Source organism: Passer domesticus, chromosome 15 (assembly GCF_036417665.1).
Source record: "Passer domesticus isolate bPasDom1 chromosome 15, bPasDom1.hap1, whole genome shotgun sequence".
Taxonomy (NCBI): Eukaryota; Metazoa; Chordata; class Aves; order Passeriformes; family Passeridae; genus Passer; species Passer domesticus.
The window spans coordinates 1,728,459-1,753,264 of NC_087488.1; the positions used below are offsets into that span (position 1 = coordinate 1,728,459).

At 59.1% G+C, this 24,806-nt stretch overlaps 4 protein-coding genes and 1 non-coding gene across 7 annotated transcripts in view; 2 read left to right on the forward strand and 3 right to left on the reverse strand.

Moving 5' to 3' along the window:
• Positions 1-2,273: 2,273 nt before the first annotated feature.
• On the reverse strand, positions 2,274-5,516 carry MCRIP2 (MAPK regulated corepressor interacting protein 2). The gene is made up of 5 exons (XM_064389813.1): positions 5,359-5,516; positions 5,199-5,280; positions 3,500-3,627; positions 3,184-3,285; positions 2,274-2,348 (listed from the first exon to the last, which is right to left on the reverse strand). The coding sequence occupies exons 1-5, from the start codon at positions 5,408-5,410 to the stop codon at positions 2,278-2,280; spliced, it is 435 nt and encodes a 144-aa protein (XP_064245883.1). The 5' UTR covers positions 5,411-5,516; the 3' UTR covers positions 2,274-2,277.
• A 1,448-nt stretch (positions 5,517-6,964) lies between these two features.
• Positions 6,965-7,035, forward strand: TRNAG-CCC (transfer RNA glycine (anticodon CCC)). Its single transcript has one exon. It is a non-coding gene; the product is annotated as a tRNA-Gly (tRNA).
• Positions 7,036-7,081: 46 nt separating this feature from the next.
• METTL26 (methyltransferase like 26) lies at positions 7,082-10,014 on the forward strand. Of its 3 annotated transcripts, none has more exons than XM_064389800.1 (6): positions 7,082-7,319; positions 8,470-8,632; positions 8,717-8,776; positions 9,174-9,241; positions 9,422-9,500; positions 9,566-10,014. In XM_064389800.1, exons 1-6 carry the CDS (start codon positions 7,129-7,131, stop codon positions 9,611-9,613), a joined length of 609 nt encoding a protein of 202 aa, XP_064245870.1. In that variant the 5' UTR covers positions 7,082-7,128; the 3' UTR covers positions 9,614-10,014. The 3 variants fall into 3 exon arrangements, with proteins under 3 accessions (XP_064245870.1, XP_064245869.1, XP_064245871.1); XM_064389799.1 differs by having other exon boundaries at positions 8,717-8,756; XM_064389801.1 differs by lacking the exon at positions 8,717-8,776.
• WFIKKN1 (WAP, follistatin/kazal, immunoglobulin, kunitz and netrin domain containing 1) lies at positions 10,014-16,617 on the reverse strand. Its single transcript, XM_064389797.1, has 3 exons — positions 13,968-16,617; positions 12,720-13,365; positions 10,014-11,949 (listed from the first exon to the last, which is right to left on the reverse strand). Exons 2-3 carry the CDS (start codon positions 12,942-12,944, stop codon positions 10,459-10,461), a joined length of 1,716 nt encoding a protein of 571 aa, XP_064245867.1. The 5' UTR covers positions 12,945-13,365; positions 13,968-16,617; the 3' UTR covers positions 10,014-10,458.
• A 144-nt stretch (positions 16,618-16,761) lies between these two features.
• Positions 16,762-24,806, reverse strand: part of RAB40C (RAB40C, member RAS oncogene family) — a 36,892-nt gene continuing 28,847 nt past the window's right edge. Inside the window, exons 4-6 of the mRNA XM_064389798.1 lie at positions 22,064-22,141; positions 21,483-21,705; positions 16,762-19,692 (exon numbers count right to left, since the gene is read on the reverse strand). Of these exons, the coding sequence (XP_064245868.1) occupies positions 19,412-19,692; positions 21,483-21,705; positions 22,064-22,141 (582 nt within the window). The 3' untranslated portion in view covers positions 16,762-19,411. The remainder of the gene's footprint in view (positions 19,693-21,482; positions 21,706-22,063; positions 22,142-24,806) is intronic.

The window sequence follows — 24,806 nt, forward strand, 5'->3', positions numbered from 1 at the left end:
GCCTGGGCCCAGTTGGAGGAGGCAACTCCTTTTGGGAGTTTCCCAGTGGCTGGGTTGGGGTTTTTTTTTGTTTGTTTGTTTGTTGGAAATCTGTGTTGATTCTTGTCTGTCCTTAACTAGTCCCTGTGTCACCTGGGGCAGCCCCTTGGGAGCTGCCCCATGATCAATGCAGAGCTATTTGCACTATAGTACTACACACAATTGCACATAATTAATATTTATGGCAAGGGGGGCTGATTCCCTCCCAGTGATTGCATTGTCAGGGGTTGGGTTGTATTTTTGGGTTGGGTTTTCATTTTTTTCCTTGTGACTGACTCATTTATTCCTGTTCCATTTCTCCCTTTGCCTAATGTTGTTGTTCAGAACAATGGTGCATCATGTTACTAAGAATTTCCCTGGATCTTAAAGATGTGTGTTTTTATTAGTCAGCAGCCAGCAGGTGAATGGCCTGCTTAGACACCTTGGAGTCCTTTGGAGTTGCTGGCAGGGAGGGATTGCACCCTGGGAGCATCCTGGTGGGCAGCAGAACCAGCCACTGCCAGGGCACCATGCAGGGGGCAATCACAGCAGCAGTGACTTTCCAGGGAGGGAAGAAAAAGGGAGGATGCTTTTTTCTGGGAGGGTAGCTGAAGCGCTGAAACTCCCAGTAAGTGTTTTCTGGAAAGGGAAGTACAGCAGGATGTAGTAGATCCTCACAGGCTTTTCCTGGGCGGGGGAACAGTGGGAATGTGGAGGTTTCAGGGGGTGAGATGCAAAATTGCCACAGGCTGGCAGTGGCCTGAGCACAGCAGCGACAGTCCATGTCCTGCTGGCTCTGGTGCCCCCTGGAAGGCTTGGTGCTGGGTGGGGACATGGAGGCAGGGTAACCCCACACTGCCCCCGATGCCAGGGCAGAGCTGCTGGGAGAGTCCATGGCCCCAGCCCTCCATCACTTTGGGGCCACCCTGGCCTAAGTGAAGGAAGTGTTCTGGAAGCAGCACTTCCCTGTCCCAGGGGGCTGTACCACCCTGCCTGTCAGAGGCAGGCACTGCAGGCTGTGCGTGGTGCTGCTCCTGATTTCAGTCACAGCCACAGTGCCAGGTGTGCCCGCCTGGGGCAGGGAGCAGGACCAGGAGTGCTCCATGGGCAGGTGCCAGGGCACAGCTGCTGCTGGCACTGCTCTGGCCTCCCAGGTGGGAGAAGCAACACAGCTCCTGGGCAGCTTCTACTCCCCCCTGGCTGCAGTGTGGTTGTTATTCCCACCATAGGAATAATAAAGATGATTTTTTTTTCCAGTGGGTGTTTCCTGGCCTCCTTTGGATTCAGACTATTCACCCTGTGCTGGCCTCCTGCTCTCTGCTTGGGGAGAAGGACATGGGGGTAGAGGGGTGTCTTACAAAACCAGAACTAGAAAAGGTCAGTGTGGCTTGGAAAAGCCCATCAGCTGAGGAGTTTTTTTTGCAGAAGCAGAAGTTGGGGTCCCTATTCTTTTTACCTCAGGCAGCCACAACTATCCTCTCTCAGCCCTTCCAAACAACCACAGGTGAGGGGGAGACCTGGAGCCTTTTGGCCTCCATGGCAGTGGGCAGCTGGCCCTGGCACTCCCATTCCTGCAGCTTTGCCCAGCTCCATGCTGCAGCCCAGCTCTGGAGCACAGCCAGGGTGCTCAGCCCCCCTTGCAGATGCCCATATGCCCCACGCCCCCAATCCCAAACATCACCTAAGACAGCACCAGCCCCTGGCTGAGCCCTGGGAGATGAGGCAGCATTGGAGCAAGGATGCAGCTGCAAGGAAGAGAAGCTCCAAGCCCTTGAATCCACAGAAACCAGGTTCCCACTGAGCCACGAGTCAGCTGGGAGCATCCCCTCTCCAGGGGACAGGATGCTGCAGGCCCTGCTTCCCTCATCCCCGTCCCACGAGCGCATCTCCACGGGCAGTTTCAGCGCTTTATTGTCGGGCGGTCCTGCTACAGCAACCCCCTGTCCTCCCTTGGCTGCAGGGGGAGCGGCTCCCTCGTCCCCAGCGTGGCACCGCAGTGTCCCTGGAGCTGGAGGCTGCAGGAGCTGCAGCAGTCCGAGAACTGGCACTTAAGGAATCCTGGCTGGGGCTGCACGCTGCTCCTGTGCCGGGCACGGGGAGGGCGCGGGGCCGGGCATGGCTGTGGTCCGGTGCCTCGGGGCTGGCTCTCTCCACTTTGGGCCTCTTAAAAACGTGGTTCAAAAACGCCACTGATGCTGGGCTGTCAGCAGGTGCTCGCAGCTTCGTTTCTCTTATAAAAAAACCACCTTTTCTTCCCTTTTATGAGCCGTTCTCGATTTTGGCCAGAAATTGCTGTGCCCACCACTCCTCCAGGTCGATTGGAACGAAGTCTGTAAAAGAAGGAAGGGAGAGAGGGGACCAGCTGGAGCAGGAGCAGAGCTCGGTGTGCTCCCTTCCAAACCCCAGAAAAAATAACCATGGAATCACAGAATATCCTGAGCTGGAAGGGACCCAGAGGGATCATCCAGTCCAGCTCCTGGCCATGCACAGACACCCCAACAATCCCACTCTGGGCCTGACAGCTTTGTCCAAATGCTCCTGGAGCTCTGGCAGCCTCGGGGCTGTGCCCATTCCCTGGGGTGCATGTTCAATGCCCCACCACGCTATGGGGGAAGAACCTTTCCCTGATCTCCAATCTAATGACACCCCCAGGTCTCCTCCATCCTTGTGCCATGTCCTCAAAAGGCCAGACTGGGTCTACAGGGACATTCTCTTCCTTGGGGAGCTCTCAGCCGCTGTGAGAGCCTGCAGGCTGCTGACTCCAGGTGCCACCAGAAAAGTGTTGTCCCCAAGCCCAATGGGTCCTGCTGGCCCCAGGAGAAGCAGATTCCCACGGGCAGCTCCTCTCTCTCCAGCATGATGCTGAACCCCTTGATGGCAGGAGAAGGCCTGAAGCCCAGAGGAGTCAGCAGCACAGAGGACCATCCAAGGGATGCAGTGGGACATCCCCACCACAGCGCCTGGGGACAGCTGTCTCCCCCCAGCACGCCCAGAGTGACCTCAGCACCATCAGGACAGACCCAACCAGCCCCTCTGGCACATCCAGCACTGGAATCCTCCTCCTCCTTCCACCACAGCCCTGTTCAGGTGCAGGCCGAGCCCACAGCCACTCACTGCACCCCGAGCCTGATGCACCCCAAAGTGCCACAAGCACTGCCCACTTACCTTGGAGTCCGGGGTTGGGGGTTTTCTCCACGTACTGCACGGGGCCGCAGGCGCTCTCCCCGCTCCGGCTGCCGTCCAGCTGCTGCTCTACCTGCTGCCAGGCTGGGGAGGGGGAACGAGCACTGGTGGGTTTGGGACAGGGCTCCCAGGGTGGGGGCTGCTGGACAGGAGCAGGAGGCGGAGCAAAGGAGGGCAAGTCCCCAGGCTGAGGACTCCTTGCCTGCCACCGATGTCCCCAGCACGGTGTAGGTGCTGGGGAAGGGCTCCATCTGCTCCAGCTCCCCCGGGTGCTGCCCCAGGGACCCTCTGCCCTCACCTTCATAGACAAAGCGGACATTCTCCTCGTGGGCCAGGGTGTAACATTCTTCAGGGGCTGAGATCTGCTGCAGCAGCAGTGGGGGCCTCTTGCCATTCACTCTGTTGAAGACGAGTTTCTGTGCTGGGCTGTGGAGAGAGGGAAGGAAGGAGGGGGGACGGTGTGAGGGCACAGGCAGCTCTGCTCACCCCAGCGAGAAGTGAGGCGGTTCAGGTGTCCTGGGCTGCCCCATGGTGAACACACTCACCCACAGCTGCAGTCACCCAGCCCCATCCCCAAGGAACTGGGATGGAAAGGGACCCAGCCCCCAGGGACAGGAGGGGTGCAAGGGGAGCTCCTGGGGAAAAGCACCAGCTGCCCATCTCCCACCCATCCTCCAATCTAGCACCAAGTGCAGTCCCAAAGATAAAGAATCTGCCACCAAAATTGCAGGAATATCAGGAAATGGAAGTGAAATCCAGTCAGGTACTGGACAGGGGATGTGCCATCCTCTGCACATCAAGCACCCAGGTTCACTGGAACAGCTCTGGCCCCAGCATGGGGCACACCAGGTGCCCCAGGACTGGGATGTTACACTCTGAAAAGTGGGAGCAGTTCAGGCTTCCTCAGAGCTGGGATCCCCTCCAGTGAGGGGCACTTCAACCACTCCCTGACTGGATGCAGCAACACCCACCAGAGCCAAAGGCAAGACTTAGGATGAGACCTGGGAGCATGTTCAATGCAAACTCCAGTATTTCGGCTTTTCTGCCCAGCTCTAGGACAGGACACGTTTGCAACAGCCACGTTCCTCACGGGGCAAAGTCTAAGGGGCCCTAGGAGTGGGTTTGGAGGGCAGGAAAGATTGGGAGCAGGCAGCTTCTGCAGATCTGCAGGCAGAGGCTGGGGAGGGCAGTGACCCTCAAGCCCCCACAGCCAGGGGCACTGGGCAGGCAGGAGGAGGGCAAGTGTGGCAGAAGCCACCCCAGTGAATTCCGGGGATCCTGGGAAGGAGAGGAACTGGGTGGGTAGGGGGGAGCTGGAGAGGACGTGCAGAACCAGTGGGGTCCCACTACCCTGCCTGGGTGTGCTGTGACTCCAGCCCTCCAGTCGGGAAATGGTCTCCCTAGGGATCCCATCACCACCTCCCAGCCACTGGAATACCCCACAGCACCCCGCCAGCAGCTCCAGGTATTGCTGCGGGACACTGGAATTCACCACAAAGTGTCACCCCGGCTTTTGGGGCAGAGGGGAACACCGGCTCGGCGCGGGCTCCGCGGCCCCCGCGGCGCGGCCAAGGCGGGCGGGACCGGCGCTGGCCCCGCCGCCCGGTTCGTGCAATCGGGGCCGTCCGCGGAGGGGCCGGGCAAGCCCGGCCCGGCTCTGCCCCGCGCCGGGACCCCCCCGCGCTCCCTCCTTGGCGTGACCCCACCGCTCCCACTCCCCACGATTTTTGGGGGTGGCCCGCGGGAAGGAGGAGGGGCAGCCCCTCCGGGGTGTCCCCACGCGGGGCGGCCCACGGCACGCGTGCACAGAGCTCCGCGGGACGCGTGCGGCCACAAGCACCGCCGAGACCCCCGGGGCGAGCGGCACCGAGCGGAGACCCCGGCTCCCCGTCCCGCGTCCCGCCGGGCGGCCCAGCCGTCCCGTTCGCCTTCCCAAGGTCACGCCCGGCCGCCCCAGCGCCGCTCCCCTCCCAAGGTCAAGGCGGCGCGGGGCTCACCTGGCGGGGGGCCACTGCCCGGGCTGGGGTCGCCCCCGCAGCTCGCCCAGCTTGCTGCTCTCCACCGCCTGCTGCGTGGGACCTGCGGGGAGCGCGGGGCGTCAGGGGGCGGCGGGGGCGGCGCGGAGCCCCGCGCCCCCGGCCCCGCGCCCCCCGGTACCTGTGCGGCGCTGCGTGGCGAGCTTGCTGGGGCCTCGCGTCAGCGTGTACATCCTGCGGGCCCCGGCCCACGGCCCCGCCGCCCCTCTCGAGTGCCGCAAGTGCCCCTCTCCGGGGCCTTAGGCGGGCAGGGCCGGGCGGCCCCCCCGCTCCGACACGCCCCCGCGCTTAAAGGGAACGCGCGGAGCGCGGGGGGGGCGCGCAGACTGCGCCCAGCGCTCGGGGGCGCGGGGGACGCGAGCCGGACAGGTCAGGGGGACGCGTGGGACGCGTGCCGGGACACATGCGACACATATGTGCTGTGCAAGAGACATGTCTGGGTTGTGGGGACGCATAGGGGACACGCGCGGGATACATCGGGGGCGCGCGTGGGGATTAATGGGGACACACGGGATGCGGGAACACACGCTGGAGACAAGCAGAGCACAGGCTGGGAGCACATGTGGGACTTTCGTGGGACACAGAGCGGACATGTGGGACGTGGGAGACACAGGATTCGCACAGGACGCACAGAATGCACGGAAGGGACATTGGACCATGCGGGGCTGAAGTAGGGGAGAGGGCACAGCGGGCACGTGGGACACAAGATGTCACAGGCACGCAGGGGACACGGCAGTCACGGGGAACTCGGAGGGGACCTGCACGGGACATTCAGGAGACAGGACACTGGAGCCACGGCACACACACGGGACAGACAGGGGTCATTCCTGGGACACAGAGGACCCAGGCAGGGAAAAATGAAGGGGTGCAGAGGCAGGGACTGAGGTGCCACCCCCGCCGGGACAGCGCTGTGAACAGCCCTGAGCTGCACATCCCATGGCCAGCGCAGGGACCAGGGTGGCCAGCACGGTGACCTTTGGAGTGGGAGGTCCCGCTAAGGTGTCCCCACGTGGCAGGAGCTGCAGACCCAGGACACGACCCCGAGCCGGTCCCCGGCTACCCCCCAGTGTCCACCGGCCGCCCCTGCGGCTGGCGACAGCACCCAGACCTTTGGGGAGAGAGCGTGTGACAAACGCACTGGGGCATTGCGAGGCTCCAGGGGCTGCAAAGCCACCCCACGAGGGTGACCTTTGCCTTTCCGCCACGTTGCCCCGGTAGTGGCTAAGGAAGGAGGGGTGTAGGAGGGTACCTCCCATAAAAGCCCAGCAGCGCCTGACCGTGGTGGGTGCCAGGCTCGCGTGGAGTGTGCATCCACCGCTGTCACCCCGAACCCTGTTACTGTGCCTAAAGACAACCCTGACCCACGGGATGTCACCACTGGCTGTCACCCGCCCTGTAACGTGCTGGAGGCTGTGCCTCAGTTTCCCCCCCGGACCTGCCAGGGGTTTCTAAGCGCTTGTTGGCGCATCCCTGAGCTTTTCCATGCTCGGAAGGGCTGAACCCCTAATCCTCGTGCTCCAGATGGATCCCTCCGGACCTCCATCACCAGTGACAGCTGTCGCGGAAAGGGCGGGTGGGGGTCCCCCCTCGGCCCTTTTTCCCTGGGGTGTCTGCGCCAAGCCTCATTTGCCCTTTGAGGGGGTGCGCGGCGGGGGAGCGGCAGCGCCGGGCCCGGGTCCCCGCGGGCGCTGGGGCCGAGGGGCGGCGGGGCGCAGGCTGTACCGGCCGCGCCGCTGGTGTAGTGGTATCATGCAAGATTCCCATTCTTGCGACCCGGGTTCGATTCCCGGGCGGCGCAGTTTTCTTTTCCCTCCCCTGCGTCTTTTCCGTCCCCGCCGTGCCGGGCTCCACCCGCGGCGCGGGGCGGTCCCGGGAGCGGCAGTTCCCCGCCATGCAGGTCCCGGCGGCCGCGGAGCGGAACAAGGGCCCGATCCTGGCGGTGCTGCGGGAGTGCGCGGCGCCGGGCGCGCTGCGGGTGCTGGAGGTGGGCGCGGGCGCGGGGCTCCACGCCGCGCACTTCGCGCGGGCGCTGCCGCGGGCGCGCTGGCAGCCCTCGGACATCGACCCGCGGGCGCTGCGCAGGTGAGCGGGGCCGGGGGGACGGGGGACGCCGCAGGAGCCCGGGGGCACCGCCGGCAGCCCCCTCCCACGGGCCCATGGACGCGCGGCCCCGGTTCCCTGCTCCCCATTTTGTTTTTTTTCTTATTTTTTTTTCGTTTGGGGATTTTGGGAAAACCTCAGTATCCAACTCTCCTGCAGCCCTGGCTCTCCTGCTCAGTGCTTTGCTCCCTCCAGGAAAACCCCAATATCCACCTCTTGGATGAACTGGAATGTATTTTTTCCCAGAAAAGACACACTCAACAGTGGGCCCAGGCTCCACATTTTTTTTTTTTCAGGAAAAAATCCAATAGCCAAGTCTCCAGCAGTCCAGGCTTCCCCAATCAGTACTGTATTCTTTCCAGGAAAACCCCAATATCCTTCTCTCAGATGAGCTTAATGTGTATTTTTTCCCAGCAAAAACCCTCTTGGACAGTCCAGGCTCTCTGGCTTGATGCTTTATTTTTTCCAGACAAACCACAGTATTCAACTCTTGCCCAGCCCAGGCTCCCAAGGTCAATACTCACTATTTTTTTTTTCAATAAATCCCCAATATCCAACTCCCAAACAACACATGCTCCCCAACTCAGGACTTTATTTTTCCCAGAAAACTCCCAAAACCCAGCTTTCCACTGCAGAAAGAAAAAAAAAAAAAAAATAAGCCTGGTGGGGGTGTGCTGGAACCAGCCCCTGTCCAGGAGGAGTTTTGTGCTGCCCACCCAGCAGCACCCACCACCTTGGGTAAAAATAATCTCCAGGCTGGCAGGCTGCAGGAGGTGAGACCTAGGTGGTGAATGTGCCAAAAAGGGTGTAAATAACACAAAAATCAGGAGGTGCTGGTGCAATGGTGCCAGTGGGGCTCCCCACAAGGGGAGAGTGCTCCAAAACTGGGGAGGTTTGGCCCCGGGGCCTCTGCATCCACGTGCTGCTGGTTGTCCAGGTGCTTCCAGTTCTGCATCTGGCAGCTGGAAGCAAAGGGCTGGGCAAGGAGCCCCCAGGCTGTGCTGCACCACATCCCTTTGTGGGTGTTTTTTCCACTTCTGGGAGTCCATGCAGGGCTTTGTCCCTGCCTGCAGCAGCTGCTGGGGCTGCAGGGGGACCCGTCAGGGCTTGAGCTGGGGTTTGGTGCCCACAGCATCGCTGCCTATGTGGAGGCCACAGGGTTGCCCAACCTGCTGCCCCCCATCCTGCTGGACGTGTCACAGGGCTGGGAGACCTGGGGGGGCATGGAGCCCGCCACCCTGGACCTCATCGTGAGCATCAACATGATGCACATCTCAGAGCTGCGGTGCACGCAGGTGAGCAGCCCTCGGCAGCCCTGTGCCTGCAGCCCGCGGGGGCTCCGGCCCCGTGACCCGGTCATCACCTCTCTCGTTCCCCAGGGCCTGTTCCAGGGTGCTGGCGTGCTGCTGAAGCCTGGAGGTGTGCTCTTCACCTATGGGGTGGGTCACCTGTCCTGGTGCAGGAGCATCCTGGGGTGCAGGGTGTCAGAGCAGATGCTGGGGGGCAGGTGGGAGGGCAGCTCCAGCCATGGCTTAGGGAGGGGGCTGGGAAATGCAGGGGCTTGGCTTTTGGGGGGGTCTCTGCCTTTTGGGGCACATGCTGAGCCCTGAAAGGGGCAGTTTTGGAGGAGACAGATCCTGTCCTCCCTCACCTTATCCAAGCAGGGTCTGGGGGTGCCTGCAGAGGGTGACAGGACTCACAGTAGGTGACAGGACTCTTTGGGGGCCGTGTCTCTTCCCACTTGGCTTCTCTGCTTGGTGGGGGCAGCAGCCCGTGGAAAGGGGGCTGGGGTGCACGGGGTGGCTCCCGCCTGCAGCTCCAGCTGTGTCCCACCAGCCCTACGCCGTGGATGGCCAGATCAGCCCCCAGAGCAACGTGGACTTCGACCGCAGCCTGAGGCAGAGGTAGGGGGGGCTGGGGGGCTCGGGCTCCTGGGGGCCCCTCCTGTCCTCTCTGTCCTGCCCCTGCAGCCGCAGGAAGCTCCCTCCCAGCGTGGTCCTTCAAGATAAGCCAGGCCTGAGGGCAGCCCCCAGCCGGGGCTGCTTCGGGTGTGCCCTGAGTGACCCACGGCTCCCTCCCCGCAGCAATCCCGCCTGGGGGCTGCGGGACACAGCGCTGCTGCGGGAGCTGGCCGAGGCCAACGGGCTGTGCCTGGAGAGGATGGTAGGTGATGATGGGCTGGGGGCTGCCCGTGCCCCTGTGCACCCTGAGCCCGGCTCTGCTTCCAGGTGGACATGCCGGCCAACAACAAGAGCCTGATCTTCCGCAAGCTGTGACCCGCCCTGACAGCACTTCCAGCGCCCCCCGCCACTGCTGCTCCCACTGATGGCTCCTGCAGGGTGTCACTGTCCCACCGTGGCTGCCACGGGGGGCTGGGGACAGCACTGATGGGACAGAGCCCCACTCACACAGCTGGGGCTGACTTGGCTGGGCAGGGTCCATCTCCCCTGGTGCCTTTGGGTCTCCCTTTGCAGTGGGGTGCCCCAGCCTGGACCACAAGAGCCAGCACAGCTGCTAAGGGGGGCACAGGTGTAGGAGGGGGACACAACACCCCTGGGCAAAGGGGAGACTCCTTGCTCCATTTCCTGTGGATGCTGTGCTGATGGTGTCCCCCTTCCCCCCTCCCCAGGATTGTGCTGCTGCCTCCCTAATAAACTCTGTGGCTTTAGCCCCCACACCCCAGCAGCTCCCTGATGTTTTCAGCACAAACCCTGGGGTTGAGGGTGTCCCCAGTTCCACCTCGCACCAATGAAAGGGTCAGGTCCAGCACCCGCGGGTGTTACACTGGGCCCAGAGGCTTTGGTGAAGTGGGAAGATTTTATGGGTGGGGTGGTCCCGGCAGATCTCCCACCCCTCTGCAATCCAACCCCGTTCTCTTTGCTCCTGGACAGTTTGGGGGTGGAGGCGGGGGTCACATAGTGGGGGGAACATGCGGCAGATAAATTACAGTGGTGGTGGGAGCTGGTATGGGGCTCAGCATGGGCTGGGGAGAACTACATGACAGTGGTAACCTCTAGAGGCAGGCACTGGCGCAGGGGCTCCCGCAGGCTGTCCCCTGCCTCAGGCTGTCCCCTCCGGGCTGTGTCCGCAGCTCACCCTCTCGGCACTTCCTGACTCTCCCCTAGTCCTGGAAACGGTTCAGGAGGTCGCAGGTTTTCTTTTCCATCAGCTCATAGATCTTCTTCACCCGTTTGTCGTTGGCCGCCCGGACGTAGCTGCTGGGGTCCAGCGTGGCCATGCCATCGTGCACCTCGCCCATGATGATCAGGGGCCCGTCCTCCGCCGTCATGTTGGGGCAGGGGCAGCTCCAGTCCATGTCGGTCAAGGTCACCTCCAGGTACTTGATGTTGAAGAACTTGAGGCCCATCTTCTCGTCCTTGAGGACGTCCTCGAGAGCGAAGCGGGCTATGCCGGAGTCCTGGTCCTCCACGATCTCCATGAGCCGCCCCACGATGGCGAAGTCGCTGCGGCAGAGGCTCAGCACCATCTTGCTCTTGAGGCGGCAGGCCTTGCACTGCAGGCTCTTGGGGAAGGGGCACACGTCCTCGCAGGTCTCCTTGCTCTCAAAGTTGTTGGTGTTGCCCTCGCAGCCGCCATAGACGAAGGAGTGGCACTGCTTCAGCAGGTGGTTGTAGGCCCAGCGCGGCTCCCAGTTCTGGCAGGGCCCCTGCACCATGGGCAGGAGGCAGGTGGGGCGGGCGCTGCCCAGGCAGGCGGCTCGGCACTCCTCGTACGTCTCGAAGTTGTTCCTGTTGGCCCCGCAGCCGCCGTAGCGGAAGGTCAGGCAGGAGCCCTGCTTGGCATCAAAATGCCAGCGCACCTCCGTGGCCTCGCACCGCCGCCGGTCCGGCTCCTTCAGGCACTCGGAGCTGGGGAAGGGCTGGGGGCTGCCGGTCCGCGGGGTCCCCCCCGGCTCCCGCCTGAGCACCGACAGCGGGAAGTCGGCGCGGAGCAGCCCGGCGGCGTTGCGGGCCGTGCAGGTGTAGATGCCGGCGTCCTCGTGGCGGGCGTTGTAGATGACCAGCTGGCCGATGTTGGTGACCACCACGTTGCCGTACATCTGGTCCGGCCGCATGATGAAGTTCTCCTCCCGCTCGCTCTGCTTCTCCCAGGTGATGTCGGGCTGCGGGCGCCCGCTCACGTCGCAGCGGAAGCTGACGGTGCCGCCGGCCCGCACGGACTGGTGGAAGGGGTTGGTGTAGAGCGCGGGGGGCACCGGCACCTCGGGGCCGGCGCCCGGCGTGGGTCGCGCCGTGGTCTCCTGCGGCACGGGGCTGGTGTCGGGCCAGGTGAAGATGTGCTTGCAGGGCACGGTGGTGAGGCGGGTGCCGCGCAGACACGCCTCGGCGTCCATGTAGCACTTGTTGTAGTAGGTGAGGCCGTCGGAGGCGCAGGTGAAGTTGGGCTCCTTCTCGCAGCGGTCCTTGCACTTGCAGACGGGCTGCCCGTCCCAGATGTCGCAGTCGGAGCCCTGCTGCGCGCACACGAAGCTCTCGCAGGAGGCGGCGGGCGCCAGCGCCAGCGCCGGGACGCTGCCGTCGGCAAAGCGCGCGGCCACGCAGCTCCGCAGCCCACACACGTTGGTGCAGCATTTCTCAAAGTCTTCACAGTCCTGGTCGGGGAGGGAGAACAGATTGCGGGGGGGACGTGGAGGTCACCCCCGCTCTGGGGCTGTGGGTGCTGTTCCCACCCCTGTGGGACTTTCGGGTGGACAAGTGTCCCCCGCTCAGCCCTGTGCACCTTCAGCATCGCTGGGCTGCGGGTAAGAGCCAGACCTCCCCAGCCCACCCTCAGCACCCCCAGGATGTTTGGGGGTGCACCGCAGTGATGTCGGTCCCTTCTCCCCACAGTACAGAGCAACTTGCCCTTCTCAGCTTTTGCTGGCCGAGGCAGGACGCATACAGATGGATTGTGAAGGAGTCTCCCCTCGGGGTTCAGACAGCCCTAACCGGGGTGGGGTTGCCCCTGCTCAGCCTGGTGGAGGTCAGATCCAGGGCTCTCTGGGATGGACAACCCGGTCCGTGGGTGGGCTCCGACTCTCAGGGGTCCGTGTCCCAGCACACTCATTCCCTTCATCCCGGCCAGCCCTTTGAAAGGATGGAAGCATCCTGGGGGTGCACGAGGAGGGTCTTCTGACCATGGGACACGGTCTGAGGGGGTGACATGAAGGGGCAACAAGCAGTTTCCTTGCCTGTGGGGGACTGGGGAGCCCAGCAGACAGGAGGGGCTTAGGGGGCAAAGCTGCAGCAGGGCTGACCCCGTTGCTCTGAAACAACTGAACCGGCCGTGCTGCCCGGCACAGGAACCACACGCTGAAGCACCTCCTTCGGGGACCTGGGGATGCCCCCCAAACCCTGTTACCGCCCGCAGCCCCCCGCTCACCTGGTCGGCCTGGCACTCCCGCTCGCAGGTGCTCTGGGCATCCACCCACAGGTTGGGGTTCAGCTGGTTGGGGCAGACGCCCAGGTGCCGCATCCTGCCCGGCTGCAGGCTCAGCCCGGCCGCCGCCGCCAGCACGGGCAGGAGCAGCGCGATGCCCGCGGGGACCCGCGGCCGGCCCGCTCGCTGGCCCCGGGCGCCGCGCCCGCCTCTCCCGCGAGGAGCCATCGGGCCACCCCGCGCCGCCGGCCTGCCTCACTGGCGAGGGCTCAGCATAAATCACATTCAGGACGGACGGGATGAGGGAGAAGGCGGGCGGGCGGGGGGACAAAGAGTAGGAGGAGAGGACCAAACCTCTGTCCTTCAGCACGCCCGGCGCCCGCCGGACCACCGGCGATGCCGCCCGCCGCCTCCATCCATCGCCGCCGCTCGGCTCTCGGGGCGCCGCGGACACGGCGGCAGTGGCGGCCGGCTCTCGGGGCTCTCGGGGCTCAGTCCATCCCCGGCACGGCCAGCGGGGCGAGTGGGGTGGAAGGGGAGGACGGGGAGGTTGTAATCCGAATCCCCTCCCTTCCCACTGATGTTTCTGGGTGTTTGGAATGGGAAAGGCGCTGACCTCAGCCTCTAACCCCGGCGAGCCCGGCGATCCCTGGGCAAACACGGGGGGGAGATCAAAGGCAGAATGCAGAAAGTCTCCAAAGAGGGAGAGTGAAAGGGGGGCGGGGGGTGGGGGCGCACACAAAAACCCGCCCGGCACACGGAGCCGAATTCCTGCAGGATGAGAAAACAGCCGGAGCCTGCGGTCCCCTCGGACGGGGCGGCCGGGGGAGCTACGCGGAGCCCACGTTGAGGGCGGCCGGGACCCGGCTGGCCCGGGGGTCCCTCACCCCGCACCGCAGCTCTGGGCACCCACCGGCACCACAGCCGAAGGTGGCCGGGAGCGGGACACCGGCACGGACCCATCCCTGCTTTCCAGCCCGCATCCCACGAGCGCCGTGCTGCTGGCACAGGACCGTGTCTCGCCTGGCGGGGTGGGTGCCCACCCAGCCCCCCTGGAGGGACTCCCCCAGCCCCCATGGGGCTCCCAGCCCTCCCTCCCCGGTGATTTACAGCCAGGATGTTTCCTGAGCCACACCAGACCCCGGCACATTGTGCTTGGGCTCAACCACCACGTCCCGCACCAGCCCAGAGCTGGCAGGACCCGGCCCCGGCTCCCAGGCCAGATCCCCCTAATCCCCGATGGAGACTGACCTGCAGCAGGAACATTTAATGGCATTTTGGGAGCATTAACTCTTCCGGCTCTGGTGAGAGCCACCGCCCTGAGGGGGGTTTGCAGCTCCTGTGAAACCGAGGGATTTTGCCCCGGGGAGCAGCTCAGCACCTCCATTCTCCCCTCTCGGTGAGCACCTGGTGGAGAGGACAAAAAAACCGGTGGGAGCCCTTTCCCTTTTTTTTTTGTTGTTATTTTTTTTGGGGTGGGGGTGATCTGTGGCTCCTTGGGGAAGCCCTCTTGCCCCAGTCCAGGTGATTCGGGGGACCCTCAACACCCCCATGCTGGTGTGAGCAGGATGCAGCCACGATGCTCTGGCACAGTGACATCCAGCCAGCAGCACCAACACAGCGCTGTGACCGGCCACCCCTGCCACCCCTGCCCCTTCCCTGCCCGCCAGCACACGGCTGCACTGCTGCTGGCTCTGGGCTGCCCACGGTGATTCTGGGGCCCCCCAGGGCCCAAAACCCCAAAGCACAGTCAGTCTGTCACCAATTGGCCAGGACCACGCATGGAGGGCTGCAGCGTGTCCCATGGCTGTGCCCTGAATCCCGGTCCTCTGCCAAGCAGGCACCCAAGGGTCCATCCAGCTGCAGATGCTGAGGGAAGGTTATGCTGCCCTGGGACGCTCATGGGGAGGCTGATGTTCTACAAACAGGGAATTGCATCAGGCTAGCTCAGCCAGGAGCTGCCAGGGCCTATACCCTGCCTGCCCTGAAAGCCCCAGACCGACCCAGCCGGCCCCAGGCACTCGCTGCCTGGAGATCCCCAATCCACAGACCCACAAACTCCAGCTGGGAAGCAATGTGGCAGATGCATGGCACCTTGGTCCTCAGGGCTGCAGCCCAGAGGCATAGGGCCACTTTGGGGTGTCCCATGGTCCTTCCAGGGGGTTGGTGCAGGAGGGAAGGGTGAACAAGACCTGGAGCCCAACTTCTGCCCATACCCATGTCTGAGCTCTGTGTGGTCACAGCATGATGCCAGTGCCAGGCTCTGGGTTGGTTCTTGCCCCACTGCCCCTTTCCACACCCAGAGGAGCAGCGGCAGAGGGTGGCAGGTGTCTCACACCGGAGCCTGAGTGCCTCATGCCTCAAGATCAGCAGCTGCAAGGACAAGCCAGGAACCTTCATCACAGTGGTGCAAGGCTGGATGGAGAAATGGCAGCTGCTGCATGGCTAGAAAAGCAGCTCCCAGCAACTGGAAATCCTCACCCACTCCTTGGGACCCCCACCCAGCCTCTTAGTGCTTCTTCAGCTGAAGGTGAATGACAAAGCAACTCTTCCCACCCTGACCAAGCCCACAGGAATTCCACCATCTCAATAGTTCTCAGCTGTGTCCGTGTGTCCAGGCACTAACTACACCTTAGAACAGGAAGTGACCCTTTGAAAGTCTGGGTCACTTTCAAAGATCCCAGACATAGATGAGGGTTTTATAGTTCATCTTCTCCCTCCAAGGCAAGGAATTGGCTCTGCACCGTGTCCTGGACGAAAGGGTGCTGTGCCCTGCTCTCAGAACCTGCTGCACCCAGCAGGCTCCTGCCCCTCCAAGGCACCCGTGGGCAGCTGCACCCTCGTTTTCAAAAATCTTGCAGTTGTATGAAGGTCACCACCTGTTCCCAGCCTATGTGGGACAATGGGACCAACCCAAGAAACCTCACATCAGAAAGGTGGGTGCAGAGAAACACACTCAGTGACCGAAGACCTGAATCATCCCAGAGCAACCTGCTCCCTCCTTTCCTGGAGGAGCAGAGCCCTGAAGCCCTTGCAGCCTTCCCAGCCCGCTCAGGCTGTGCAGTGTTTCCTGCCCAGCTCTTCCCAGGCAGACAGCTGCAGCCCCCGCTGCTCCGCCGTAATGGGCTCCGGCTGTCCCGACCCCACCTGAAACCACACACAGCCTTTGTTTCGGCCCCGGGAGAGGGAACAGACACTTCCAGAACCCCCTGAAGAAAAAGAGGAAAAAAAGGGCCGTGTGACTCTTCCCTGACCAGGCTTTCACCTTAGCTCCAGGGTTTTCCAGGCGGCAGACACGATCTCATTTTCCCCTGCCCCCTCCCAGCCCCAGCAATTACTACTTAAGCTGTTAAAACAAGCGTGGCCAGTCTGGTACGAAGTGGAAAATCTGATCCTAGGGAAGTGAGAAGGCAGGGGAAAAGGGAGGTCAAGGGGAGGTGGGCTGGGAGAAGGGGATCAGACAAGAAGTCTCCCTCCAGCCCAGGATCAAATGCCCCTTCTCTGGGGCTCCTGGTACCTCCAAAGGCCACTCTGGTGTGACACTGGTGCTCTGAGCTCCCTGCAGCATCCTCTCCCTTTCAGTCCCATTTGTCCCAGGACGGCTTTCTCCAGTCTGGTCTGCCACAGCACTTGCTGCTCCCCCAGGATCATCCAGATCCAAACAAGGGATTTAGGGTTTGACTGTACTTGTGCTGCCCTGTGGAGCAGGGACTGGGCGCAATTCCTGGCAAACTGTTGGAGAGCATGGCTTCCTCCAGCCACCTACAGCACCAGCCCTGTTAGAGATGAGTTTGTGTTTTCTTAGGGCTCCATTACCCCAAATCAGTGATTCTGTGAGAATCAAGAACAGATTTATCCTCTGCGTCTACAGAACAGGAATCATGGCTCCCCAGAAAATAATTCAAGTTATTTTGTAGATGACCTAGAAATGGGAATATACACTTGTAACACAAACAGTCCCAAATCCCCAGGCATGGGCAAAACCACCAGCTTTTTCCCTTCAACCTCTTCTGAGCCCACACAAAAACGAATACAATTTCTCCTCTTTTCAATTGGTAGTTCAAAACAAACAAAAAGACTTTAATTTATACAAAACAAAACCATGTAGAATCAGTTAAACAACACTGACTGTACAAAGGAATAAAAAAATAAAAGGATAGTCCAAAAAAAACCCAACTCAGGAATGGTACAAGTGTTGGAGAGCAGCTACAGACTAGTGTTGACATCAGATGCAAGAATCTTTTCCTTTTAAATTAAAAAATAAAAAAAAGTTTGTTGCTGGGCAATCACTCCAGGGAAATCCTCCATCCCCACTCCAGACAGGATCTGTGAGACTTTAGGGTGACAAAACCTAAACCAACCACAGGGAAACAGCATGGGGAGGTGGCACACGTGGCACAGCCAAACCAAAGCAGAGGTACAGCGAGTTTTGAGACATGCAGCAGCTTGGTGATTCCAGGAAGGATCCTGTTCTCCTCTTTGTCCCACACACCGGCGCCGGGCCCGGGTGATTCCTGCCCTTGGCAGTGCTGGTCACCTGTTGGCCGTATATCCCTGTGCTGCTGAGCCAGCGATTGTCTTCTGCTGTGTGTTAAGTGATGGGAAACAGGTGCCAGCCATCCAGACAGGTTCTCCAAATCCCCTGGCCTTCGTGCCACCAGGACAGCCCGGCTGCGGCTTTGCTCTTGAGCCAAAGCACCCCTTCAAAGGATTCCTCTCCCCCTCCACCTGCCTGGGGTTTAATTCTGTCCTCGCTCACTTGAGCTGGGTGATAAAGCACGAGAGAACCGAGCCAAGAGACCTGCCTGTGCTGTGCTCTGCAGAGAGGGGAGGGGGAAGCCTCCAGCACCCCCCAGGTCGGCTTGGGAGCGAGGGACGCGGTGTCCCCGCAGGTGGACGCGTCCCTCCTGTCCCTGCTGCCAGGACACAGCGGGTCCGTCGGCCGCTGCAGCGGCTTCATTCTGCCCGTGCAGTGCCCCAGGCTGCCTGGAAAGGGGGAGCAGAGCCAGCAATCCCAGGAGGAGATGGCAGCACTGTACACTTCACTTGCTACCACGCTATCACAGTCTGCACACCCTGGCCACCCATGAGAACCTGCCACCATAGCCCGGCCCCACTGCCAGGCTCCCTCAGCTTTTGGGATAAGGGCTGGGTGCTATTTCTGTTTGCAGGTGAACTTCCAGCACAGGTCAGCTGTGGAACAAAGCCAGAGAGGCAGGTGCACTTGCTTGACAGAAGATCCATCCCAAGCTACTGCCCCTCCAAGATCCAGGAGCCATGCCATGGAGCAAAGCAGTTTGCTCTCCCAATCTCCTGGGATTGCTCCAAGAGCCAAGTGATTTTGCCACGGAGGGACCTGGAGATTGCCATTTCCTCACCCCAACCTTCCACCTTCCCAGTCCCTGCTCCTTCATGCTCCAGTGGGAAAAGCCATTTCTGTCCTTGCCCACTTTCATCCAGGAGGAGCCACAGCAGCGTGAGCTCAGGCAGCATCTTTGGGAAAGCAAAGCTGGAAGCAGCCAGGATCCAGGAGCTGTCACATGTGGTGCTGACATGGATGGAGGGCACTAGAAGCAATGGATGAGACTTTGCAACAATAAGGGACAAAATTCAGCATTTTTCCTCTGCTTTAGGCACAATGCTTCCACCAGCTGCTCCCAAATCCCCGATGAGAAAGCACAAAGTAAGCAAGGCCTCAGTCTGACCCCAGAGCTGCCTCTTCCTCCTGCCTGCCAAAACACTCCAACCCCCAGGACCCTGGCCTCACTGCTCTGCTTCTCCATGCACTGCCATCCCACCTTGCCTTCACAGGTTCTAGTGAATGATAGGAACAGAGCAGCTTGGGGCATGTTCCACACCAATTGTCCTTTCCTTCTGCACATGTAGTATTTAAAAGCACCAGCACAAGCCCAGAGGTGAGGGAAAGTCTCTTAAAGCATTTATGTGTTTTCATTGGAAAATCCTCCACTTGTCCCCTTTGCTGACACTGGGAAAGTCAATCCAGTGCTTGTATTTACATGGCTGCATAAAATTTTCCCTGACTGCTTCTTAAAAAAACCCTTAAAAAACAAGAGATATTTATATATATGTATAATATTTACATAAATAAGTGAAGGCGGCGAACGGAGCGCTGCCTTCCCCTTTCCAATCGGCCAACTCTTCCCTTGCTTTCTGGTTTTTTTGGCAACAGCAGGTTAACGTCCTGGTGAAAACTGTCATTAGTCCCCTGTCCCTTTTTGCCTACATCCAATGATCACTATTGCACCAGCAATCTGTTCAGGAGGCCAAGAGTTAAAGTTGCAGCACAGACTCTCCTTGCCTACTCCCTTAAGCCTCTCAAATCTTCCATTAAATCCATTGCTCCATTGAGACTGGATGAGCTTTTTTTCCCCTTCCCCCCTCCCTAACCCGGCAGCTGCTGAATTTTCCACCCCAGGCCAAGAGGCAAAGCCCAAAGCATTCTTGGAGGGTCACTTGGCAGATCCTCTCCCCGCCAGCGCTGCGGGATCCAGCCGGCACCATGCTTCTTCCTATGCCAAGCCAAAACGTGAGCACATTCCTAACGCTTGTGCGTGCCATTGGAAAAGCAACCGTGGCCCATCTGAAAGGATCCAGTGGAAAAGGGTTCAGTGTGCAAACAGCTGTACATCGGCGGGTGGGTGTGGATCCGACAGAAGCTCAGGGTGCCCATCCTGCTAAGAGATCTTGCAGTTGTTGCGTGAGCAGTTCTGTGGGGGGCTCTGGGGCGGCCGGATGGATTTGGATCTCTTCAAGCTGTTCCCTTTGCTGCTGCTCCCGCCCCCGCTGCTGGCCAGGGAGTAGGAGCGGCCGTGCATCATCACGGCGTTCATCCCGTTGGCCATGGAGAAGGACTTCAGGTGGCTCTTGATGGTGACGGGCAAGGGCAGCTTGTCGATGAGGTGCACCGGGGTGCAGGACACGATGGCTCGGCAGCACAGGTCCTGCAAGCTGAACACTGCGGGGAGAAAGCACCACACAGTCAGGGCCAGGAGATCTCCTGGGCTGCTCTTCCCCCACAACTATTCCTTACACTGCACAGCTCCAGCTCCTCAGGGAGATATGTCAATAATGATTGCACAGGAGCCGGGAGTAGGGAGCAGGATATTTAGGACAGAAGCTTGGGAAATCAAGGTGAGCTTTGCTGTTGGAGGTTTGTGCTTTGCCAGACACCAGCTTTGGTGTGAACACAGGGTTAGACACTGCCAGCCCTGCTCTGCTCAGCACCCGGGGCTGGCAGAGCCTGGCTCACGTTCCTGACAGACACTTGGCTTCTCAACCCATCCTCTGGCAACCAGGACATGCCTGGGAAAGAGGCAACAGGGTCAGCAAGTCCTGAAACAGGACCGTGTCAAATGGGATCTGCTCGGGGGCAGCTCTAAACCTCCAGGCCACAGAGACCCCAACAAGCCAGAGCACTCAGAACACCACTCTGCCCGTTCCAGTTTCCCAGCATCCTCCCAGCTCAGCCTGCACCATGTGAGCCTGCCTTGCGAAGTCCCTCTCCCTGCGGGGGAATTCCCAGCCAGGGGCCACACGAGGGCACTCGTTATCCTCCCGCCTGCCAAAGCCACGCTGCCATTCCCGAGCAGGCAGATCCCCATCCCTGCTAGGGAGCCCCCATTCGTGCAATCACAGAATCATTTTGGTTAGAAAGGCCTTCTAAGACCATCGAGTCCAACCATTCCCCCAGCACTGCCGATGCCTCCACTAAACCATGTCCCCAAGTGCCACATCTGCATCTTTATTGAACACTTCCAGGGATGGTGACTCCACTGCTGCCCTGGGCACTGTTTAAGTGCCTGACCACCCTTTTTGTGAGGAAATTTCCCATAATGTTAATCTAAGCCTCCTATGGCACAATTTGAGGCTGTTTCCTGTTGCCTTTTCCCTTCCCAAGCAGGCAGTCTGCAGTCACAAATCCTTTGGAAAAGATTCAGGAAAGGTCTGTGTATTCAGCCCAGTCCCTGCCCACCACTCCTCTGTGACCTGCAGACCATGGCACAGCAGCCAGGTTTGGGATAGGAGCCCAGGCAGAAAATCTGGTGACTGGGGTTAGCAAACAGGATTTTCTCACCCCAGTGAGCAGGGGTTGAAGGTCCATATGAGAGCAGGTCACTCCAGGAACACAGATCTGCTGCTGCTCACACTGCAGTGGTACACACTGCCTCCAGCCAGGAATAATGTGGGAAGTGAGATTATTCTGCTTCAAATTCAACAGGCTGAGACATAACATGGAATTTGCTTGTGGTTTCCCTCCCTGTGGCATACATGCCTGGATATATGGAATAACCCAGCCCACTGCTACATGCTGTCAGCAGGGATGAGATTTAGTCCCTTTCAGTTCTTGGGGCACACTCTGCTTCCCTCCAAAATGAAGAAGACAGGCTCAGGCAAGGGCAAGGAGTGAGATACTTACACTTGGATTTACCCCACACAGCTGTTTGATTGAAGTACTTTCAGTGTGGGAGCTTATTTGCCCTCAGCCTCATCCAGAGTAAGTGGAAAGCAAGAGGATGCCCCAGAGCACTTCAGGTCCCAGACATGCTGAATTGCCCTCTGGAGCTGCCCATCCCCACGCCAGCACAGGCAGCTCCTGGCTCAGCTTCAGCTTGTCTGGCCCGAGGCATTTCTCCCTGTCTGGTGGATGCAGCTCCCACAGTTCCACAGCTCCCACCCGGGCAGCCACAGCCCCAGGGCTCCACGCGATCCCAAAGCTCCCCCCGGAGCACCCTCCTGCCCACTGACCTCGGTTGGGTCTCCAGATCTTCTCCATGCCGTGCCGCATGAGGACGATGCGGGACAGCTCCGTGAAGGACTCGATGACGTTGAAGTTGCACAGGGGGCTCACCTCGAAGAAGGTCATGCAGTTCTTCTCGGCGTAGGCGCGCGCCTGCTCCGTCGGCACCTGCCGCTTGAAGGCCAGGTGCAGCCTGTTTCCCACCAGGATCCGGGGGACACCTGGAGCGTGCTGCAGCAAGGAGAGAAGTGAAGAAATCGTGGCTACACCCAGCATTCTGCTGAGCTGCAGTAGCAGTAAGGGAAAAGAAGCAGATGCTGCTCTGTGGCCAAGGGACTGCCCAGCAGCACCTCTGTGTGGTGGGGACAACTAATTTGTCACCTCAGTCCATTAATTTCTGAGGGAACTTTCCTGTCTTTCTTGACCATTCCTGAGCCATTTCCTACTACTCCAGATTTACACAGAGGTGGAGGGCAGACATTTATTGCTTTTCCACTTATGACTGCACTGCAGAGCCATTCCTGTCCCCATGTCAGGTAACCCCATGTCTCTGCTATAGATCATTGCATGTGTTCCTCCATTCACTTACCTCATCTATTTCCTTTATCCATCGGTCTATCCCATCAAAGGACCAGCGATTAGTGATGTCGTACACCAAGAGAATTCCCTGGTAGAACACAACCAGAAGCAATCAGGAAGTTCCATAGCAGGCAATGTAAAAGGGACAGGACACCCCTGACAGACCCCCACACGCAGAAACCAAGAAGCAAAGGGACAGAACATTGCTCCAGCTGCACTGTTTGTGTGCTGATAGGGCAAAAATTGAGACAACAGGGCTGTGCTACTGCAGTCCCCGGTCATTAGGGAACATTTTACTCCTGTTTTGGCTCTGGTATCCACCAAATAATTTCCAAAGCTGCAGTCTCTACACAGGAGGAGGAACTGCCTTGGTGGCTCTATCTGGAGGAGCAAAACACACCCTTCTCCTGTCACAACTCTTGATACAAACTTGCTGAGGCACAAATACACCTTCTTCTCTATCCCCTTACACAGAACAGCTGCAGTCAGTGGTGAGGAGGCAGCAGGACAGGAAGGAATTTTCAAGCACACCCTCTTCTCCAGAACCTGCGTGACTGTGACTCCTTTGCTGACACAGAAGAAGATGAATAATGCTGATAAGCACCACAGTATCTCCACAGCTGAGCTCTCAGGACTAGGATCCCTCCAGACTTCATGGAAGGTGTCACTGTCACTGCCACACTGGCAGAGGACGCTTTCTTCAGGCCAGAGGTACCTACAGCATCCTCAGGCTGACATCCACTGTCCCTGAACACCACCCACATCCATGACTTGCTTCCCAGTCACCTCCTCAGGTGCAGCACATGGTGCTGGCAGCAGCACAGGCATGACTCAAGGCAGGAAAGACAAGGAGCAGCTCTGAGGAGTCTCCATCTCAGCCCAAGCCGGGCTGGCAGGACCCAGGAGCATGGCCAGACTGTTGGCCACCACTCAGGTCCACAGCATCTCCCAGCAAATAAGCTTTTCTTGAATCTGAGTGTTTCTGAGGACAGACACAAGGAAAGGAGTCTGTGCCTGGCCCTGCAGGCACATGAGTCAGGAGCTGCCTCTTGGTACCAGCTGGGCACAGACAGCATTTATGGAATTGTCCTCAGCAGAGCCTCTCTGCAATCCTCCCATTATTTTTCTGACTTCTTGTCACTCTTCTTTGCAATAAAGGACATTCCAAGTGACAACAGGCACTCCAAGCTGACTCGGCAGAACCTCAATACAAGAAGCCTGGAATGGGAATTAGGGAAGAGGAGATGATGCTGTGCTGAGAGAGAAGGAACCCAGCTGGGAAGGCAGTGCTGGATGAAAGGGAACCCAGCAGCAGCAAGACTAAGGGCAAACCAAACCAGCACCAGATTCTGCAGAATCAGCCTTCTCTGAATCAGGGGTCTCCTCCAGGAACAGCCATCCCCCACAGCAAAGCCCCAGCACAAGCAGAGATCTCAAATTGGCCAAGGAAGGTCTCAGCTTTCAGCCCAGGAGCTGAAATTGATTGAGCACAGGAAGGAGAGAGCTGAGGCACTCCCAGCACTGCCCTGGTACGAGTCAGGGAGCAGGGAGCACCTCATGTACCAGTGGAGCTGCTCCTCTGCCCACTGAAATGGAAGGTGTGCTACACAGATGGGAAACACAAGCTGCCCAGTCCTGCCAAACCTCAGCTTTGCAGCCCTTGCTGCTGCCAGCCCCTGTGGTGAACTGAGAGGAGCCTGTGCAGAAGCTCTGTGTATGATATACCTCAAATTCACAAAAAAAAATCATTAACATGAAATGTGGAGTACACAGGAATGATAAACTGGCATCAGGCCACAAAGGCACCTGAATTCTCATAATAAAGTCACATCTGGAGCTGGCACTAGCACTGCTCCCCCTCATGGAACAGCAGCTGCTCCTGGAATGCACTGGGTGTGCCTGGACCTTGTCTGCCTCCCTCTCAGCTCTTCTGGAATAAGCAGCTCTCAAAGCCTGACCAATTCTGTAATTTTATAACAATTCAGACTCTTCTTTGTAGCACAATTCTGATTCTTGAGCTGTACCCCCACCCTCACTGCCCACTGCTTCCATGCCAGGCAATCACTCTCCAGGTGAAGTTTGTTTTTTCTGTCCTCTCCACATCTGCATTTGTGGAGAAAGGCTCAAAATGCACAAAAATAGAAGGGCAGCGAGCACAAAAGGCAAGCCAGATGGGTTGGCTTCATGTTTGACAGTCCAACACAAAGAGAAAGCCCCTCAAAGTCTGGGTTTGATGCTGTTCTGTAGGATCTGAAGGTGAGTTTACATAATGGCAGAAGCATCTGTGGGGTGGGGAAAACATCTTCAGTTTCCTTCAAGGAAAGTCTGGAGCTCCTACCTGGAGTCTGTAATTTTTTGTAGTTTCATTTTTAGGACAGTCCAAAAACTACATAATCAAAAGAAATTGAGGTTGTTTTTGTTTTGGATGAGAAAAGAATCAGTTTTTCCTAGATTTAGAGAGGAAAAATAAGAAGGAAGTAATGATTTTCCATAATTAAAAAATCCCAAAAAACAAGTCCCACAAAACCAAAGATACTGCTTGTCAAGGACCCAGTCTGGAAATACCTACTCTCACATCACATTTTAATTGCATATTAAAAAAAAAAAAAAAAGAAAAGAAGAGTCTGAGCTTTCTTTTAATTTTTCATCTATTTGTTTTGATTTCTAGCCCCCAAGGCTGTGAGAATTAATGAGAGTCAGTAAATAACGAAGCAAAGGGTTTGATGAGCCCCTTCCAACACAAATGGCCAGCA

Coding starts and splice junctions, on each gene's coding strand:
- MCRIP2 (XM_064389813.1), bottom strand. CDS start 5,410: ATGTACACGCTGACGCGAGGCCCCAGCAAGCTCGCCACGCAGCGCCGC. Junction 3,286..3,499: donor TGTCCGCTTTGTCTATGAAG/GTGAGGGCAGAG, acceptor CCCCCTCCCCAG/CCTGGCAGCAGGTAGAGCAG. Junction 2,349..3,183: donor CCCCAACCCCGGACTCCAAG/GTAAGTGGGCAG, acceptor CTTCTTTTACAG/ACTTCGTTCCAATCGACCTG.
- METTL26 (XM_064389799.1), top strand. CDS start 7,129: ATGCAGGTCCCGGCGGCCGCGGAGCGGAACAAGGGCCCGATCCTGGCG. Junction 8,757..9,173: donor CGTGCTGCTGAAGCCTGGAG/GTGTGCTCTTCA, acceptor GTGTCCCACCAG/CCCTACGCCGTGGATGGCCA. Junction 9,242..9,421: donor GACCGCAGCCTGAGGCAGAG/GTAGGGGGGGCT, acceptor CCCTCCCCGCAG/CAATCCCGCCTGGGGGCTGC.
- WFIKKN1 (XM_064389797.1), bottom strand. CDS start 12,944: ATGGCTCCTCGCGGGAGAGGCGGGCGCGGCGCCCGGGGCCAGCGAGCG. Junction 11,950..12,719: donor GGGAGTGCCAGGCCGACCAG/GTGAGCGGGGGG, acceptor CTCCCCGACCAG/GACTGTGAAGACTTTGAGAA.